The sequence below is a fragment of the Cnephaeus nilssonii genome (genome assembly GCF_951640355.1).
Source record: "Cnephaeus nilssonii genome assembly, chromosome: 14".
Lineage (NCBI taxonomy): Eukaryota > Metazoa > Chordata > Mammalia > Chiroptera > Vespertilionidae > Cnephaeus > Cnephaeus nilssonii.
The window spans coordinates 18,400,292-18,418,235 of NC_137085.1; the positions used below are offsets into that span (position 1 = coordinate 18,400,292).

The 17,944-nt window shown below is 40.3% G+C and overlaps 1 protein-coding gene across 1 annotated transcript in view; it reads right to left on the reverse strand.

Moving 5' to 3' along the window:
* Positions 1 to 17,944, reverse strand: part of MUSK (muscle associated receptor tyrosine kinase) — a 78,144-nt gene that overhangs the window by 25,128 nt on the left and 35,072 nt on the right. Inside the window, exons 6-7 of the mRNA XM_079790747.1 lie at positions 12,952 to 13,076; positions 3,332 to 3,491 (exon numbers count right to left, since the gene is read on the reverse strand). Coding sequence (XP_079646873.1) covers positions 3,332 to 3,491; positions 12,952 to 13,076 — 285 coding nt within the window. The remainder of the gene's footprint in view (positions 1 to 3,331; positions 3,492 to 12,951; positions 13,077 to 17,944) is intronic.

Sequence of the window (17,944 nt, forward strand, 5' to 3'; positions counted from 1 at the left end):
GCAAATATACCCATTTTAGTAGGTTCTTCTTATTGGTCATGCCACTACCTTTTGTGTACTTATTATGGGTAGGCTCTGAAGGTTGCTACACTAAAGGGGGAGTTTGTGACAAGTCCCTCCAGCTTGGTATGTTGTGAAAAGGAGGGAAATAAGGAAATTAATAATTCAGATACACATTTTATAGATTTCTTTTTTTGGACCAATATCCTAGAAGAGATGTATATATTGATAAATTAATGAAAAAGCCAAAAGCATAGGGAATTTTTCCTACATTTGATTTGGCAAGCTAGAAACAGAAAATCTTATAAGGGTCTCTTACCCTGACATGGGATGGTCACATTAGTTTAAAAATGGTAACATGACATGGTTGGATAGAGAGCACGGCTAAGTTGGTAGGTCTGAATCGCTCTTGGATTTTGTGTTACTTGCAAGTGATTCAGAAGTTGCATCGGGCCCCATGAGGGATAAGAAGGGCTGGGTTGGAATTCAGCAGGCCTTCCATAGTAGGGAGAGACAGGGTGACCTACTTGCAGAGCCTCTAGAGAGGGCCTTAAAGAATTTGACTGAGATGCAGAGGGCTGTGCTGCTACAGGAGGAACCTCAAAGGGGCTGAGCCAGTCAGGGAGGTCCTCTGGATTCTAACCAAGCCCAGAAATGAGATCATAAGTGCTCCGGCTGTAGATTTCACTGGAGACCAGGGGGGCCCAGAGGATACCACTGCATAAATTTAAGTCTCCTTCTCCCATGCTATCTAGGGAAGGGATGGAAAGAGGAAAGGCAGGAAGAATCCTGGCAGTGAATCGACCTTTGAATGACTTAATAACTTCCTGAAATGAGACTCTCTTAAGATTAACAATATTATTTCTTCTTTTCTGCCCAGAGGAGGTATAAATTTAATAGATTAGATCAGTTCATTCTCTCTCTCTCTCTTTCCACACACAAACACACACACACACACACACACACACACACACACACACACACACACACAAAGAGAGAGATTTTTTAACATTGGATCTTGATCAAATATAAAATAAAATGTAACATAATGAAACTAGAATAATATCAAGTAATTAAAAGGCATCAAAATTTTAATTATTTTATCTCACGTTCTTGTTTTGTTTTTATCTATCATTATTTTTCTAGACACCTTCCTCAAAATCTCAGACACATCTTAACTCATTCCTCTACCACATTGTCACATTCAAACACTTTTAAATCTCATCATTTCTATCCTGCTAGGTCCTATACATCTCTTCCCTTATCTCTGTACCAATTGCTACTGTTGTTGTTCAGACATTTATGAGTTTTCTAGACTCCTAGAATATACTCCTTACTTCTTGCCATGCCTGCCAAACTTCTGACAACCAACATTTATTTTTTTAAATATTTTTATTGATTTCAGAGAGGAAGAGTGAGAGAAAGAGAGATAGAAACATCAATGATGAGAGAGAATCATTGATTGGCTGCCTCCTGCATACCCCCTCCCCGCCCCCCCTTACTGGGGATCAGGCCTGCAACCAAGCATGTGCCTTTGTCCAGAATTGAACCCTGGACCATTCAGTCTGCTGGCCTATGCTCTTCCACTGAGCCAAACCAGCTAGGGCCCAACATTTGTTAATTTGATAAAGGATGTATATGACCATAACGCTTGTCCCCTCTGAAATAATTAAATGACTTCCATTGATTGAAGAATACATTCAACCTACTTAGGCTCTTCATAACCCGGCTGGAGCCCACATTTCAAACTTTTCTTTCCACTCTCCCTATCACTCCCAGTTCCCATCATGCTATAGACTTTCTGTTTTCTGAATACACTTCCACTTTTTCATCTCATACTCATTTCTCCTGCTCCATTCCTTTAAGCACAACCTTTCTTTTTCTGCTGTACACTGTTTATGCATCTGCCATAGAACATAGTCTTTGCCATCCGATATATGACTGATTGACTTCCTTTCTAGATTTAAAGTCCCTGAAAGTCAGAGACTCCCTTGTTAATTATCCCATTTGTTAAGTAAGCTTGTATCCTTTACATAACACAATGGGCTGAATACAGTGTATGTAATAAATGCATGTAAAAGTACTTTATAAACAACAAAGTGCTGTGTAACCAGTAATCCTTTTATTATTTGTTGAGTTGAATTTACTTTTAGGATTCTCACACGTTTTCTCTGGGAGAAATGTTTTCCCTTCAGTGGAAATTTTAGAATAACTGATACGATGTCTCAAGACAACATAGGCATATATATTCCTGGTGAAGACCTTAGTTTTAGAATCTTACTTTCATGGGCATGCCTCAGAGGTCCAGCTTTGCCCAATGCTCCCTATATATTTTTCCGTGGTCTCTCTTTGCCTCATATTAAACATTACAAACATTATTAGAAATTTCCCCATCATGGCAGATCAAAGAAGTGGCACTGTAGTAAGCAATTCCAGGCTCTGGAAACCTGGCACTGGGCACAGGTTCTACCGATGCTTGAATTACATGTGTGCACAAGCATCTTTCTGCTGACCCTTGTGTAGTGGACATGCTATGAATATAACATGCTGGGAATTTCCTGGTACAGGGATTATTTTCATCTCTAGGGATTCCACAAATGTTCTCAGAAGCCTTTGGGACATTTAAACTTTAAAAATAAACCTTCAAAACCCAACACAAGTATCCCAGAACTCTATGTATCAGCCCTTTTCCTTGGAACACCTGTAAGTCCTGCTATCACTTGCAAGAAACCGGAAAGGGAAAGACCATAAGGTAGGCCACATACTCCTAAGCAAAAATGCCCTCAAGAAATAGCCATGAAGAAATTGTTACCACCATGGTAAATACCTCCAACTTACTCTTTGAGAGTCTTGGAAAGTTTGATAAACCCAAAAGAAAAAAAGAGGAGGAAGGGAAAAGAGAGGGAGAGAAGGGGAAGGAGAGAAAAGATGGAAAAGGAAAGATAAAAAAAATGAAAGGGGAAAAAGAAAAGGAGGAAAGAAGGGAAGAAGGGAGGAAGAAAGGGACAAAAAGAGGAAAAAGAAGAGAAGGAAGGAAGGAAGGAAGGAAGGAAGGAAGGAAGGAAGGAAAGAAGGAAGGAAGGAAGGAAATGAAGGAAGGAAGCTTTTGAAAGCTGTTACCCATCACTTGAGTAGGTATCGGAGGATAAAGTTTTTGAGGCAATATATCAGCAAAATCAATAATTATGGAGTGTCCATATGGAGGATAAATAAGCCAAAGGTGACTGGAGTAAAATATATAAAAAAAGATTTTTCCCAATATGAGATATTTGTGGAATAGAGCCAACTCTTCTCCCCTCCTGGAGCAAGCAAATGCAAAAACCCACCTTACCTCCTATACTGACAGTGGCTGCAGCCTTTGAAGTAGTGAATTTCTCTCCATGCTTATTAGTAGCTATGCATGTGTAGAGTCCAGGCTTGGTGATAAACAGCTGCAGTCTTGAGTCAATCACTCGGTCTTTCACACTTTCTTGAATGGACCCAGAAGAAACCTGATGGAGTAGGGAGAAAAAAACACACATAGAATTAGGTAAAAGATTTCCTAACTTCCTGTATCAGTAGACTTGAAAGAAAATGGATTAGGATTATGATCAAAAGGCAGGTAGTAGATTGCAAAAATACAGTCTTTTCTGTCTGTATGTCCATGACCTCGTAATGTGACTTTGTAGCTTTTCCCTCAAAAGGAAGCATCTTCGAGTATAGATTGGCCTTGTGACATGATTTAAAAAGACAGAGATTTGTAAAGTTCTTGCACACTGTGGCTCGCTATCTTGTTGCTCTTGGAACCTGTGATATTCTGTGAACAAGCCAGAGCTAGCCTGCTAGAGGATGAGGTACATATGACCCAGTTATTCCCACTGTTCCAGCTTGGAGCCAACAATAACCACCTAATACTAGTATATGATAAAGCCATTCTAGACCAAGATCAAGCAGTCCTGATCCAAATGAACAAAACTACCCAGTTGACTCACAGACTCCTGAGCATTAATGAATGGTTATTGTTTTAAGCCACTGAGCTTTGGATGGTTGTGATACAGCAATAGATAACTAATGTAATGAAGGAAAGATATGTGGTGTGGATTTCCCAAGATACACTCTCTATCTTTTGAAGATAAGAGATAATTAAGAATGAGAGGTTGTATACTTTTGGTTTTATTTTCCCATAACTCCTGTTCAGTTCCCCACATATATACATTGGATAGTTGGATGGTTACCCAGAAGAATGTTTGTGCAGCTGATTCTGTTTCTGAGGCATGACATACATCATGCCATACTACTTAAATCAGAAAATCAAATATCCTGGAAGAGGCAGGCTATCAATGCAGTATTAGCACATAATTGACAGGTTAATATACATACGTGCTTATTTATTAGTCATCATCATTCCAACTCTGTGGTTGTCCCTGCCCAGTGCTTTCTATTATGTTGCAGAGTTAGAATTTGTACCTAGTCTGAACCCAAATCCTGTGCTTTTCCTCACTTTTATAGTGCCTTCCCTAGTCCTCCAAGTGAGAAGAAATGAAGTCATTAGAAAACAAGAACAGTAACAGCAATGATCTCCACAGATCAACCAACCATGAACAAAACAAATATCTGACTTGAATGTCATTGTTTAGGTGGTGGCATTAAACAAAAAAAAATGGTGGGAGGGAGAAACCAAGATGCCAGCATAGCATAGGTAAACACCTATACTGATGCCTCGCACAACAATTTCAAAACTGCAACTGGAAGACAGAGCGGACATTGTCCAGAACCACCGGAAAGCTGCCTGAGTGGAAATTCTACAACTAGAAGGAAAGAGAAAAGGACACTGAGACTCAGAGGAGCTGTGGAGGTGCGGAGACCCGTGCGCGGAAAGGGCGGGTGGCTGAATACGTGGCTGGCTTACTCGCAGCACGTGGAGAGGGCGGGCAGCAAGCGCGCAGCTAGCTTTCTCGTTTGGGAGGGAAACAAAACCTCCCGACTGCACTGAAATCCAGCTCTGGGTGAGACTTTGGGTACCAGACTCATTCGGAGAGAAACTGGACTGTCTGGCAGCAGGCGAAACTCGAGAGCAGCCTTCTCTCAGAGATGCATGCAGCTACTGCCGCGGGACACAGAGACACAGGGGCCTCTTAGGGTGGGGCTGATGGGAAACCAAAGCTGTCTGCTCAGCCCTGAGACTCCGCCCCATCCAAGCTGAACACAGAAGCCCTCCCAGTGGAGACACTGCTTATCCTCACAGCCAATTGGCCTGGAGGTCAACTCCCCCCAGTGATACCAACAACAATCAAGGCTTAACTACAACAAGACTCCACACACAGCCCACAAAGGGGTGCACCAAGAGTGTCCACCTCAGGTAACTGGGGAGGCTGAGCTACAGGGCCCTGCTAGGACATTTAGCACACAAAGCTACTCCATCAACTCAGGGAAGCAGCTAAAATGCGGAGACAAAGAGGCAGGCCACAAATGAAGGAAATGGAGGAAAGCAGAAGACTGGATATAGAGTTCAAAACCACGGTTATAAGGTTTTTCAAGAATTTCCTAGAAAAGGCCGATAAATTTAACAAGACCCTCGAGGATATGAAAAAGGATCAACTAGAAATTAAACATACACTGACTGAAATAAAAAATATTATACAGTGACCTAAAAGCAGACTAGAGGATTGCAAGAATCAAGTCAAAGATTTGGAATACAAAGAAGCAAAAAACACTCCTCCGGAAAAGCAAAAAGCAAAAAGAATCCAAAAAGTTGAAGATAGTATAAGAAGCCTCTGGGACAACTTCAAGCATACCAACATCAGAATTATGGGGGTCCCAGAAGAAGAAAGAGAGCAAGATACTGAAAACCTATTTGAAGAAATGGTGACAGAAAACTTCCCCCACCTGGTGAAAGAAATAGACCTACAAATCCAGGAAGCGCACAGAACCCCAAACAAAAGGAATCCAAAGAGGACCACACCAAGACACATCATAATTAAAATGCCAAGAGCAAAAGATAAAGAGAGAATATTAAAAGCAGCAAGAAAAAAAGTTAGTTACCTACAAGGGAGCACCAATATGATTGTCAGCTGATTTCTCAATAGAAACTATGCAGGCCAGATGGGAATGGCAAGAAATATTCAAAGTGATGAATAGCAAGAAACTACAACCACGATTAGTCTACCCAGCAAAGCTATCATTCAGAATTGAAGGTCAGATAAAGAGCTTCACTGATAAGAAAAAGCTAAAGGAGTTCATCACCACCAAACCAGAATTATATGAAATGCTGAAAGGTATTCTTTAAGAAGAGGAAGAAGAAGAAAAAGATAAAGATAAAAATTATGAACAACAAATACGTATCTATCAACAAGTGAATCTAAAAACCAAGGGAATAAAAAATCTGATGAACAGTATTAACTGGTGAATATAATAGAATCAGGGGCATAGAAAGGGAGTGGCCTGACAATTCTCAGGGGAAAAGGGGAGTGGGGGGTGCGGGAAGAGACTGAACAAAAATCGTACACCTATGGATGAGGACGGGGAGGGGGGTAAGGGCAGAGGGTGGGGTAGGAACCTGGTGGAGGGGAGCTATGGGGGAAAAAAGAGGAACAATTGTAATAATCTGAACAATAAAGATTTATTAAATTTAAAAAGGTGATTTACCTTTTTTTTTCAGCTCTATGCCATCTTTTTAATAATTTTTTTTTTTTAGTCATCACTGCTTGTGTGAGGGGGAATGCCAGTTTGAGGGAAATTTGAATGGAATGACAGCTAAGGCTTTGGTTTGCCTTGACATTATCTTGGAGGGTGGAGATGGGTTCCAAGGGCTTCTCTGCCCAGTAGAAGGGAATGAGGCCAGAAATGAGAAATTTGGAGCCAGTGATTTTGCTGTTTTGCCTGAGGGAGGGTTGTAGACTATAGCAAGGGGGATGGAAGCCCTGGGTGGAAGCCAGCTTTCTTCCTTCTGCAGCTGGGTGGCTGGCTGGCCCTGGAACCACTCACTCTCTCTAGCAATCAGGCAGTGAAGTTTGCCCTGTTAGCTTCTTTGTCTTTTTTATTCTCTGCTTGCATTACTAGAGTTCATCCTTAGGATAAAAACTATTGATGTGAACACCAATTTACCTTAACTGGGGAAACTTCCCAGGTCAGATCAAGTATTGTGGCATTTTCCCCAGATAAGCAGACTGGACTCTATGAGAAATTAACAAGGTAGAGAGAAAAATATCTTTAAGAGACATATACTCAATTGGGACTTCAAATAAAATTCATTGTTGTACTTATCAGAAGTGTAACTTCTTATGAATATGAGTGTCCAAGTTAGATCAAAAGGACTGAACAATTTGAATTACATTTTTGGTCTCTCCATAAATTTTTGTTTTGTTTTCAATTATAAAAGTGGGGGGTAGACTCCCTATATTTTAATACAAAGCAACAATGAGAGAAAAGCTGAAGACCTCTGTGCTCAATCACCATGCTGTATGCTACAAGGATGTCTTGTCTGTAAATATAATCCCTTTATAGTTTGTAGAAGGGAAATCTGTAGAAAGTTACCTTCCTCTGCAAAACTAGTCTCTTCTTTCAAGAAGTACAATGCCTTGGAAACAACTCTGAAATGAGTAATCTCCCCCCCCCCCCCGCACTCCCCCCTTCCCCCCCCCCCCCCCCCCCCCCCGCTTGCTGGCTAAAGTCCAACTATTTTCATGTTCACACCTAAGAAAGTCATTTCTAACATCTCCTCAAGGTCACTGAAAACATTCTTGGTAGGGAAAATAAGTGATTTTTAAACTGCCTGACCTCTCTTCTCCTGGATTTCATCCAGGTATTGAAATAGTTCAGCGAATAAATCGAGTTACGGGGCTCCTTGCTTGATCATGTCGTGGCTCCTAAATGCTTTGCCTCCTGTTTGCAGAGGCCCAGTTGATCCAGTTTGTGACTCATGCACAGCGGGCCTTGTTAGTCATAGTTTGAATTTGTTTTTCTTCCTTCATGGATCATCCTGACCAACAGTTTAGTGTTTTTGATGACCTAAAAATATAAACAACCCTCTGCCCTCCATTTTGATCTTTCTGCCCTTCAGGTTTAAAAGATCAAAGGGATGAGTTCAGATTTTTACTGTGAGTGTTGACCAAGGTTTGCCTGGGCAAAACCAAGACCTTCATTGAGGCGACTATATCTGGTGTTTACAGTAAATACATTATTTTCTCCAAGTCACCCAGGCATGCCGACCTGAAGGAGCTGGATAAACAGCTCTCTGCTCAGTGTGTGGTGTTCACTTTCTCAAAAGAAGGCAAACAGAAAGCTTTATTAAGTAGGCATAGTGGTTCACACCTGAGAAAATGGATGGGAAACCTTTTAGAACGGGTGGGGAACCTTTTTTTCTGCCAAGGTCCATTTGGATATTTACAACATCATTTTGGGGCCATACAAAATTATCAACTGAAAAATTAGCCTGCTTATTTGTTCAAACATTTCATTAACTCGCCCCTAATGCCTTAGCAAGGCCAGACGAAATGATTTCGCAGGCCTTGTCTGGCCCACAGGCTGGATGATCCCCACCCGTTTTGGAAGGTGGCAAGGTGGAATAGAAGACCTGTGGGATATTTTAAATATGTCATTATGCTGTTTTGAGATCATCTATCCACAGTGCTGGATACTCTCTTAACTTCATCATGCTTTGAATTTAGCATAGGAAGACCTTTGTAAAGTATTCTGGTCTCACTGGCCTTGTCCTGAAAATAGTTCCAGCTATCTGGGTTTAACTCACTGAGCTGTTAGGTGTGATCCAGGGGATACAGGTTCAGGGTCTTTAATAAATGCCTTATCTATGCATCATAGAAAAAGGAGTAATAGACTGAGAAAATGTCCATATTGCTTCTGATCAGCATAGCCATAAACATTGGCCTCTTTTAATCTGGCTTCTAAAATATTCCACACACAAAAAATGACATATGTAGTTATTTTTATTTACACAGCTAATAGGATAAGATGACTTCAAAGCTCAAGTACATTGAACCTAACATTCTGCCTCTTAAAAAATATGTGTAAAATGTAGGTGAGCCTCCCTTTAAGAAAATTTACAAACACAATTCAATGCAGATGATTTGGCTATTTGTTTGATAACATTCTTCTAATAAATTAAAATGGTTCAACTTTTAAAATAATTTAGGAACTATATTTATTGAACAAAGCAAGGCAGCATGCAATTTTTCTACATTTTTTATTGAATGACAAAATAATAGATATTACTATAGGTATAACTTGAAATAAATCTGGTTATCACAATACAAGGATATTTTATTTTAGAAAAGCTCTGCTCCTCCACATCAAACTACTATTTCTAATGTTGTAAAACAAGAGGAATATTACAGCTCACTCTGAAGTTCATCTAAGACTACAAGTTTTCATGAAAAATAAATGCCGTATCCACAGGAAGAAAGCGAAATAATTCATGAACACTTTGGGGTATGTTGCTGCCTTTTTCTTGTTCTTTGGCTATAACTGTTCAGAGTGTTAGTTTATTGGTGTGTTCACTGAGGGGGAGAAAAGGAGCATCCACATCTTTTAGAGGACCTGTTGTACTTAGTAGTGTGTTAGTGAAGTTAGTTCACTGACTTGTAGTTAGGAAAGAGCCACAGTTCAAACTCTGTTTTATTTATTCCGTGCCTAATAGCTCCCAGGTCTGCATTCATCATCATTCAGTCCACCCAAAATAATATCAGGGCTGTGAGCTCTTTCCTGTGAGCTCTATCCTTAATAGACTTTCTGGTTTGCTACTTGTACCACATTTAATGCCTGAAATTGTCTCGGTTTCCTGTGATTTGCATCAGCACAGGCAAAGTCATCTCCATTTCCATTTGAATTTGGAGCATATCACTAAGAACAAAGCTTGGCTATAAGAGCAACACTTCTCTCTGACCCTGAGAACTACAGATTTACTTTGCTTTCTTCCTGGGAGAGAGTCACTGTTAGTTTGTTTTATTTCTGTTTTAGAATCTGGGGCAATGGGTCTATTTAGCCTTTTGCTTTTTGTGAATCACATCTTAAAGGGTTAAGTTGGGGTCTCAATAAGACCAAAACTAACTCAAACCACCTGACTTTTTTATTACTCTCAACTCCAACAGATAGAATCATACATTGCCCAGTTCTAAACTAATAGAGCCTTTTGAAAACTCTGGATTATTTTAAAAGCATATAGCTTTTCTTTATTACTGTTTCCAGGGAGTAAGATAAATTAGTAAAGTCATATTGTCAGACCCCCAGTTTTCTTTCACCATGTCTTTAGCGACTTGAGACACTTAAGACAACTGTAACAGATTCCATGGAAAAGCCACAAAACGTATTGCCAAATAAGATTCAAATTTTAAATGACACAAGATTTAATTGGAGAGCTAAAGAAGAACAGGATTATGAATTACTTTATTATAATTTAGAAAAATTAGAGACTGTTAGCTTCGATGTCATATTGGAGATCACCTTCTCTGTCATTATAGACATGGGCAAATTGATGTCTGAGAGCTAAATGGACTCCCCTAAAATTTCATTAACTGGAGAGGAGCATTTACAACTTAGGTCTTCTAACTCCCCACCTCATTCTTATTCCAGCATACTTCAAGTTACAAGCTTATAAAATGACATCCATTTATTCACTTAATTTATTGTGAAGAAGGTGCATGGTAGACAATTAGATAAGATGAACCAATTTTAATAACAAATTATAAGAAAGGTGGGTTTTCTCAAGTATCAGAAAAGGAAAAAAAAAGGCCCTTCAGCAGAAACAATAGTGAAAATAAAAATAGTAAATGAATTATAAGCTTTAGAGGGTGCTATAGGCAAGATGGCATTCTTCTGGGGAGGCCTTAGAATGTGGTATCTTTTTCCTGATTTACAACATCCACCCAAATTTCATTCACCGACAGTTTTCCACACACGTCTCTCCCCTTCTCATCTTCTTCTTCTTTTTTTTTTTTATATCCAGTGGCCTACTTCTTCCCTTTTCTTTCCTCTCCTTTTTCTCCATCCCCCCTCATTTGGAACATTCCTTTGGCTTTAAAATGCTATCATTAATATATTGTAATATGATAATATATGGACACTGTGGCCAAGATACCAAAAAGTTGGACAGAAACTATGCCTCAGAACATGAACATGAAAATAGCTGAGAACCCCTTAGATGAGCGATCAAGGTTTGAGTTGTTCAGCTATATTGAGAGCCATCCCCACTCCATCTCCTTGAGGCATGAAAGAGGGCCCTCAATAGGACCACCTAGAGAGTTGATATATGTCCCCTGCTGTGTAGTAAAGGATTAATCAATGGGCTTGATATGCTCAAACCCTGCACCATAGAAAGAAAAAACTGGCCTTTGACTGGCTCCTGAGAGATAACCTTATCCCTTGGAATATCCTGTCTGATAAGCATGTTTTTGTATACCTGAGACCTGGGACCAAGCCAGATAGTTCATATTAACAATGTAAATTGTTCACCAAGGACCTTAGGTCATGCTTTATCAGTTCAACCTTTGGAGGGGCTGGAGATTAGTTAAAATCAGTTGTGTTAGCCCTCCATGCCTCCATAACTAAGCCTCAGTAAAAACTCTGCACACCAAGGTTTGAGTGAGCTTCCCTGGTATGATAATTTGTACATGTTGTCATACATCATTGCTTGGACCATTAAGCACTCTCCATGCAACTCCACTGGGAGAGGACAACGGATTAATTTACTGATTTTAGCCTGATTCCTTTCATTGTAATAAACTAGAACCATAAGTATAACAGCTTATCTGGGTTCTGTCTTTTTAGTGAATCATCACACTTGAAGGTGATATTGGGGACCCTGACACACGTGCAGTTTCTTGACACAGCAGACAGGGGTCTAATTCTCATCTATAAAATCTAAGAAGCAGAGTCAGGCTACCTAGCAGCTTCAATGGAGGGAGCAAAGAGGTAGTAGCTCTGTTCAATGGTCTGGACCCAAAGGTTTGTACATGCAAAGGTTTGTAGAAGATCTGAGTTGGAGTTATTTTCAAATCTTCCAAAAGGACCTTCAGAGAGACTCCCCATCAACTAACAAATTGGGGGATGAGAGGGAGATAGTGATCCTGAGGAAAATGCATCACTGGCATCATCTTGAGTATTCCCTGATTTCTGAAGAGTCAGTTTTAAACATTTGTCAGGCACAGAGTTGTAAAGCAGACTTGAAAGTCAGTTAAATTAGACAGTTTCCATTCTAATGACTGCTCCTCTCTTCTTCCTACCCCAAATGTGTTCGAGTCATAAATAGCAGTTAGGAAATGGGGGAAGAATGAATGAGTAGATTCTAGCAATGAACTGATTCTAAGTGATAAATTTTTTAAAATATGTTTTTATTGATTTCAGAGAGGAAGGGAGAGGGAGAAATAGATGGAAACATCAAAGATTCGAAGGAATCATGGATCAACTGCTTCCTGCACGCCCCCTACTGGGGTTCGAGCCCACAACCCTGGCATGTGCCCTGACCAGGAATTGAGCTGCGACCTCCAGATCTCTAGGTTGATGCTCAACAATCTGAGCCACACCAGCCAGGCTTAAATGATGTTTTGTGAAAATTATTTTACTTGTGTGGGAAGAAATTGCTAACACTTCCCTTTTACACAAAGGCATAAAGAATTTGATTTTCTACTATACCCCATGATACAAAGAAAGTAAACCCATGGTGTTCAATTTCTATGGCAGTGACTTCTAGCATGAAAATATTGGAAAGCTTTGAAAAGAGAGGTGCAGGTGAGACCAATGACAGAGATCAGAGTCACTACAAATAGAGGGATGGATAAAAGTAGCTCTACACTTTTGTGTATAGAAAATAATATGATAATTAATAAATAATAATACAAGAATAAACCATGTTTCAGGTACTCAACTGGAAACCTACTTTTGCCAACCCCTATATGTGGTATATACTGAAATTCACCACCAGTGAGTCTTCCCCAGACAAGTCCCCACACAGATAGTACTCACGGCATTTCCGTTCTCAATCCAGGTGATGGTGGGGACAGGGATGCCTGTTGCCATACAACGCAGGGTCACAAAGGAGCCAAAGGTGACATTGTGGGATTCAGGAGCCCGCAGGATTCTGGCAAAAACTGTTAGGAAAACAGGAAGTGGTGAGTGTTTCTTCCCTCTGAAGTGGTCAAGCTGGAGTGGTCTTTACAGAATGCAGGAGGCAGCCAATCAAAGATTCTTTCTCATCATTGATGCTTCTATCCCTTTCTCCCTCTCCCTTCCTATCTCTGAAATCAATAAAACACATTAAAAAAAAGAGGGAGTGAAGGTGGCACCTCCATTGAAGTTTCCGAACAACAAGGCTCAAAGGTGAAATGGTAAAAGTTTCAATTGTGCTGCATGGGTCCAAAGAAGTATCAATCAGGACTATATGACAGAGGCTGTCCCCCTTGGACATTCTAAGTTTCTCAAGAACACAAGCCAGCCAGAAGGCAGGGTATATTTCCTCCAGAGTGACTAACATGATACCTCATCTGAGCCCCTAATAGGAGATTTCTCCCAATTTAGCTCAAGTTGTGAGCACTTGACAACTACCATAGGCTGGCTGGCATCCTAGCAAGGGTGAACCCAGGTAATCTTGTTTTTTTCTAATGTTTTCTGGCAACAATAATGGAGACCTAGATTATATAACACTAGAGGCCCAGTGCACGAAATTCGTGCATGGGGGGTGTGTCCCTCAGCCCAGCCTGCACCCTCTCCAATCTGGGACCCCTCGAGGGATGTCCAACTGCCTGTTTAGGCCTGAACCTACCAGGACTGCTGGCTCCCACCTGCTCGCCTGCCTGCCTTCCTGATTGCCCCTAACCACTTCTGCCTGCCAGCCTGATCACCCCCTAACCATTCCCCTGCCAGCCTGATTGATGATGCCTAACTGCTCCCCTGCTAGCCTGATTGCCCTTAACTGCCCTCCCCTGCAGTCTTGGTCACCCCTAACTGCCCTCTCCTGCAGTCCTGGTCACCCCTAACTGCCCTCCCCTGCAGGCCTGGTCACCCCTAACTGCCCTCCCCTGCAGGCCTGGTCCCCCCAACTGCTCTCCCCTGCAGGCCTGGTCACCCCTAACTGCCCTCCCCTGCAGGCCTGGTCCCCCCAACTGCTCTCCCCTGCAGGCCTGGGTCCCCCCAACTGCCCTTCCTTGCAGGCCCAGTCGCCCCCAACTTCCCTCTTCTGCCGGCCTGGTCACCCCTAACTGCCCTCCCCTGCAGGCTTGATCGCCCCCAACTGCCCTTCCTTGCAGGCCTGGTCCCTTCCAACTGCCCTCCCCTGCTGGCCATCTTGTGGTGGCCATCTTGTGTCCACATGGGGGAAGCCATCTTTGACCACATGGGGGCAGCCATCTTGTGTGTTGGAGTGATGGTCAATTTGCATATTACTCTTTTATTATTAGATAGAATACTTGAATCCACATTCATCATTTGGCTGAAATAACTCTTGTAGGTGTTGGGGCTATCCTTATGTGTCATACATTTTTTGAGTGCGAGACTATTGAAATGATCATTTTGTGGGTCCCATTGCCTCTGAGAATCTGATAAAACCGCTTCTGCCTGCCAGCCTGATCACCCCCTGATAAAACTTGATTGAAAATATCACCCTGATAAAAGAAGGATCTTTGAATAGCTTGTAATGGGATTACTTCAGTCCCATAGGTGCTGTAAAAGTGTGACAGCAGCAGCAAATATCGCGACCCACAGGTTGAGAACTGCTGCTGTAGAGCCTAAGACCATCGGAAAACACAGATATTTACATTACGATTCATTAACAGTAGCAAAATTACAGTTATGAAGTAGCAACGAAAATAGTTTTATGGTTGGGGTTCACCACAACATGAGGAACTGTATTAAAGGGTCGCGGCATTAGAAAGGTTGAGAACCACTGATCTATTGGGTTTCAACTCAAATGTCTCCTAACCATAATGCTTTCTGGATCCATTGCCTTACCCTTGTTTATGTTTTGTCATGGCATTTATCATCATGTCTTAACTATTGATTTGTTTGTTTTTTGACTCTTTCCCTGGAATGTAGGCATCACAAAGGGCAGAGCATGCTTTGTTCATTTATACAGGCCGATTGATAGACATATGATAGGTAGATAGAAAGATAGATTGATAGATGATCCAGAATCCTGTATGGTATATGATGGGCATTCATAAATATCTGTTAAATGAATAAATAACTGAATGAATGAGTTACGCCTCTGATTGGTGAGACTGGGGAAAGGGACTTGTATATACTATGAGTGTCTCAGCCCTCGCTGGGCCATCATTCTCCCAGCTACCCTGCAAACAAGAAGGTATGGGGTTAGCATGCAGCAGGTAAGTTCCCCAGGTCAGGGGTTCTCCATCCTACAACTCAGGGTGAAGGGTGGGAGAGTGGAGCAGAGCTGAGGAGAATGAAGCAACAGAAGTTATATTAGTCTAATTCTTGGGTGAAGGAATAGAAAGCTTTATTTTCAATCAAGTTTTATCAGCAATAACACTGATATTGTTATTACCCATCTGTCCTAAGCACAAAAGATGAAAGTTGGGTAAAAGGAATTCCATCACATTTATAAAACACTGAAAGTAAAGCCAGTTGCAATTAAAAATAAATGCCAGCCTAACCTTCTTGGATAATAATACACCTGTAATAATAAACACAGACATAGTTCAATAATAAACTCCCATTATTTTAGTGGTAGCCACAAATTGAAATTACATTTGAGGTCATTCATTTTAAAAGTAATGTGATATGTTTCATATCAAGTAAAATAATCATTGACTATTCCTACTTGTATTTTATTTGCATGAAAGATAATATAAAAATGTTTTTGTTACATAAATAAGATGCTTAATAGAAGGGGTATGACAATACTTAGTAATTTGGAACATGTCTACAACTGTTTTGATACGGATTTTTAAAGAAAAATATGATCCATTCTTCTTTCAATAGAGTTATCCATCATTCTTTAATTCACTATGAGCTCTTGCCGATTTCCTTTCCTATTGTTCATCGGCAACATAGAAAATAGACACGGGCAATATTTATCCCTGCATTTTCTCTCATGATATCTAGTCATAAGTTTGGGCCTTTAATTTCTCTTGGCTAAGTTTACGGTGCTAACTGAAGGTTGAGAATCTCATATTCAAAATTGTGCTTAAGTAGCCAGTGATTCCAAAGTTCTTTATAATAGAACCGTATCATTTTCCTCTCGCTTTCTCTGTCTGTCTCTCCATTTTTCAAAGCACTTTCAAATACATGAGTTTTATTATTGATTATCACTGTTACAATCTGGACTTGTAATCAGGAGATACAGCCATTATTCACTTTGAAACTGCACTGTGGTGCGATGGAAGCCCAATGGGCAGGGGATCCAAATGAAGTCTGAAATTAATGAGCGGTTTGGCTTGAGATGAATTACCTCACTTTTTTTCTGGTAAGGGAATAAGACCACAGGAATGCAGTCCCATATAAATGTTGTTTGAGCAATTATTTCAGAGGACACAATGCGCTCTCATGTATTTTATTTCCTCTTGTTCTTTTCTTTATAATTTTCTAGTTTCCCTTACAGAAATTTTTAAGGCTACTTGATTTAAATAAAAAGTGGCTGATAGGAGTAAATTGCAAGCAAACACAAATAAAACTAAACTAAAAAAAAAAAAATTACACAGGAGCAGGTGAAATTATTTTATCTAAATTTAGTTGTAAGTAGCCTGATGTTTAGAAATAGGGACACAGCTCAAATACCATATTTGAATTACTATGATACGGAGGTGCCATTTCAAATAATACCAGCCTAATGTTGGTCATAGGAAAACTTGTTCTAGGATAGGTTTTTTGCCCCTAAACAAAGTATTTTCAGCTATTTTGCACTATATACAATTGAAAATTAATTTGTTTAATTGGTTTGGTTTGGTTTGGAGCAATTGCATAATACTTGTCTTCTTATGATAATAACAATAAAAACGCAAGCTGGCACCTTGACACTTCTACATTTCTTAAAAAATTTTAACACCCTCCGCCTCCCCAAAGACTTTCAGTCAAAAGGTTACTTTCCATTCCAGCCTGTGTGAGACTGATAGTCTCCTGCTGATTTATCTCATTTCACTTTGTCTGCATTTTCAGAATTTGGAATACCAAGTTTAAAATTTCTGTTGACTCAATCTTTTCTTAATAAAATAGTTACCAAGTACATTATATAATAGATTAGCCCATCTAATAACACTCTGTTAAATGCTGACTTAATGTTCCCCATACACCGTTTGTTATTTCCTTACAAAATGAGGCACTTAGAGTTGTTTATGAGGTCAGCAGAAATAAACAATTGAATGGAGCCATACATTTTAAAAGAAGCAGTGCAGAAAGAAAAAAAATACCTTTATTATCTTGCTCAGGTTCAGTTTCTTCTATTAATAGAAATAAGACAAAACAAACAAAAACGACACATCATGAAAAGGGAATATCAGTTGTGCAATGAGTAATTAAAATCTGCTTGTTTCTTATTTCAATAAAAAACAAATGCAATCAAGGGAAAGGCTGACCTTTTCAAAGCTAACTACTACATGATGTAAAATTTCAAATGATTGCTGTTAGCCAGGCAGTACTACACAGAAAGTAAACCACAGCACACCAACAACATAGCTCACTCATGCATTTTTATTTATGTTGACAATTACCTTTTTTTTCAAGGTAACAGACTCCCTACTCTGCTCTTACAAAATACGTTTCTTCCTGTTAGCGTGGCTTCTCCTCTTACAAGGCCCTGCTGTGAAGTCAGTGATGTTGAATCTGGGATCTCAGCTATCATTTCTATGGCAATAGACTCATGTTGTGGTAAACAGAGGATTAGGGGGTTTCTGCAGAACAGAGCCTGTGTCACCAGCTGAGATTCCCTCTGTTTCAGCTCTCAGAGGCTGCTCAGAGCACAGAGGATGAATTCAGCATCTGCTAGGAAACTACGGGTGAAGCAAGTTAC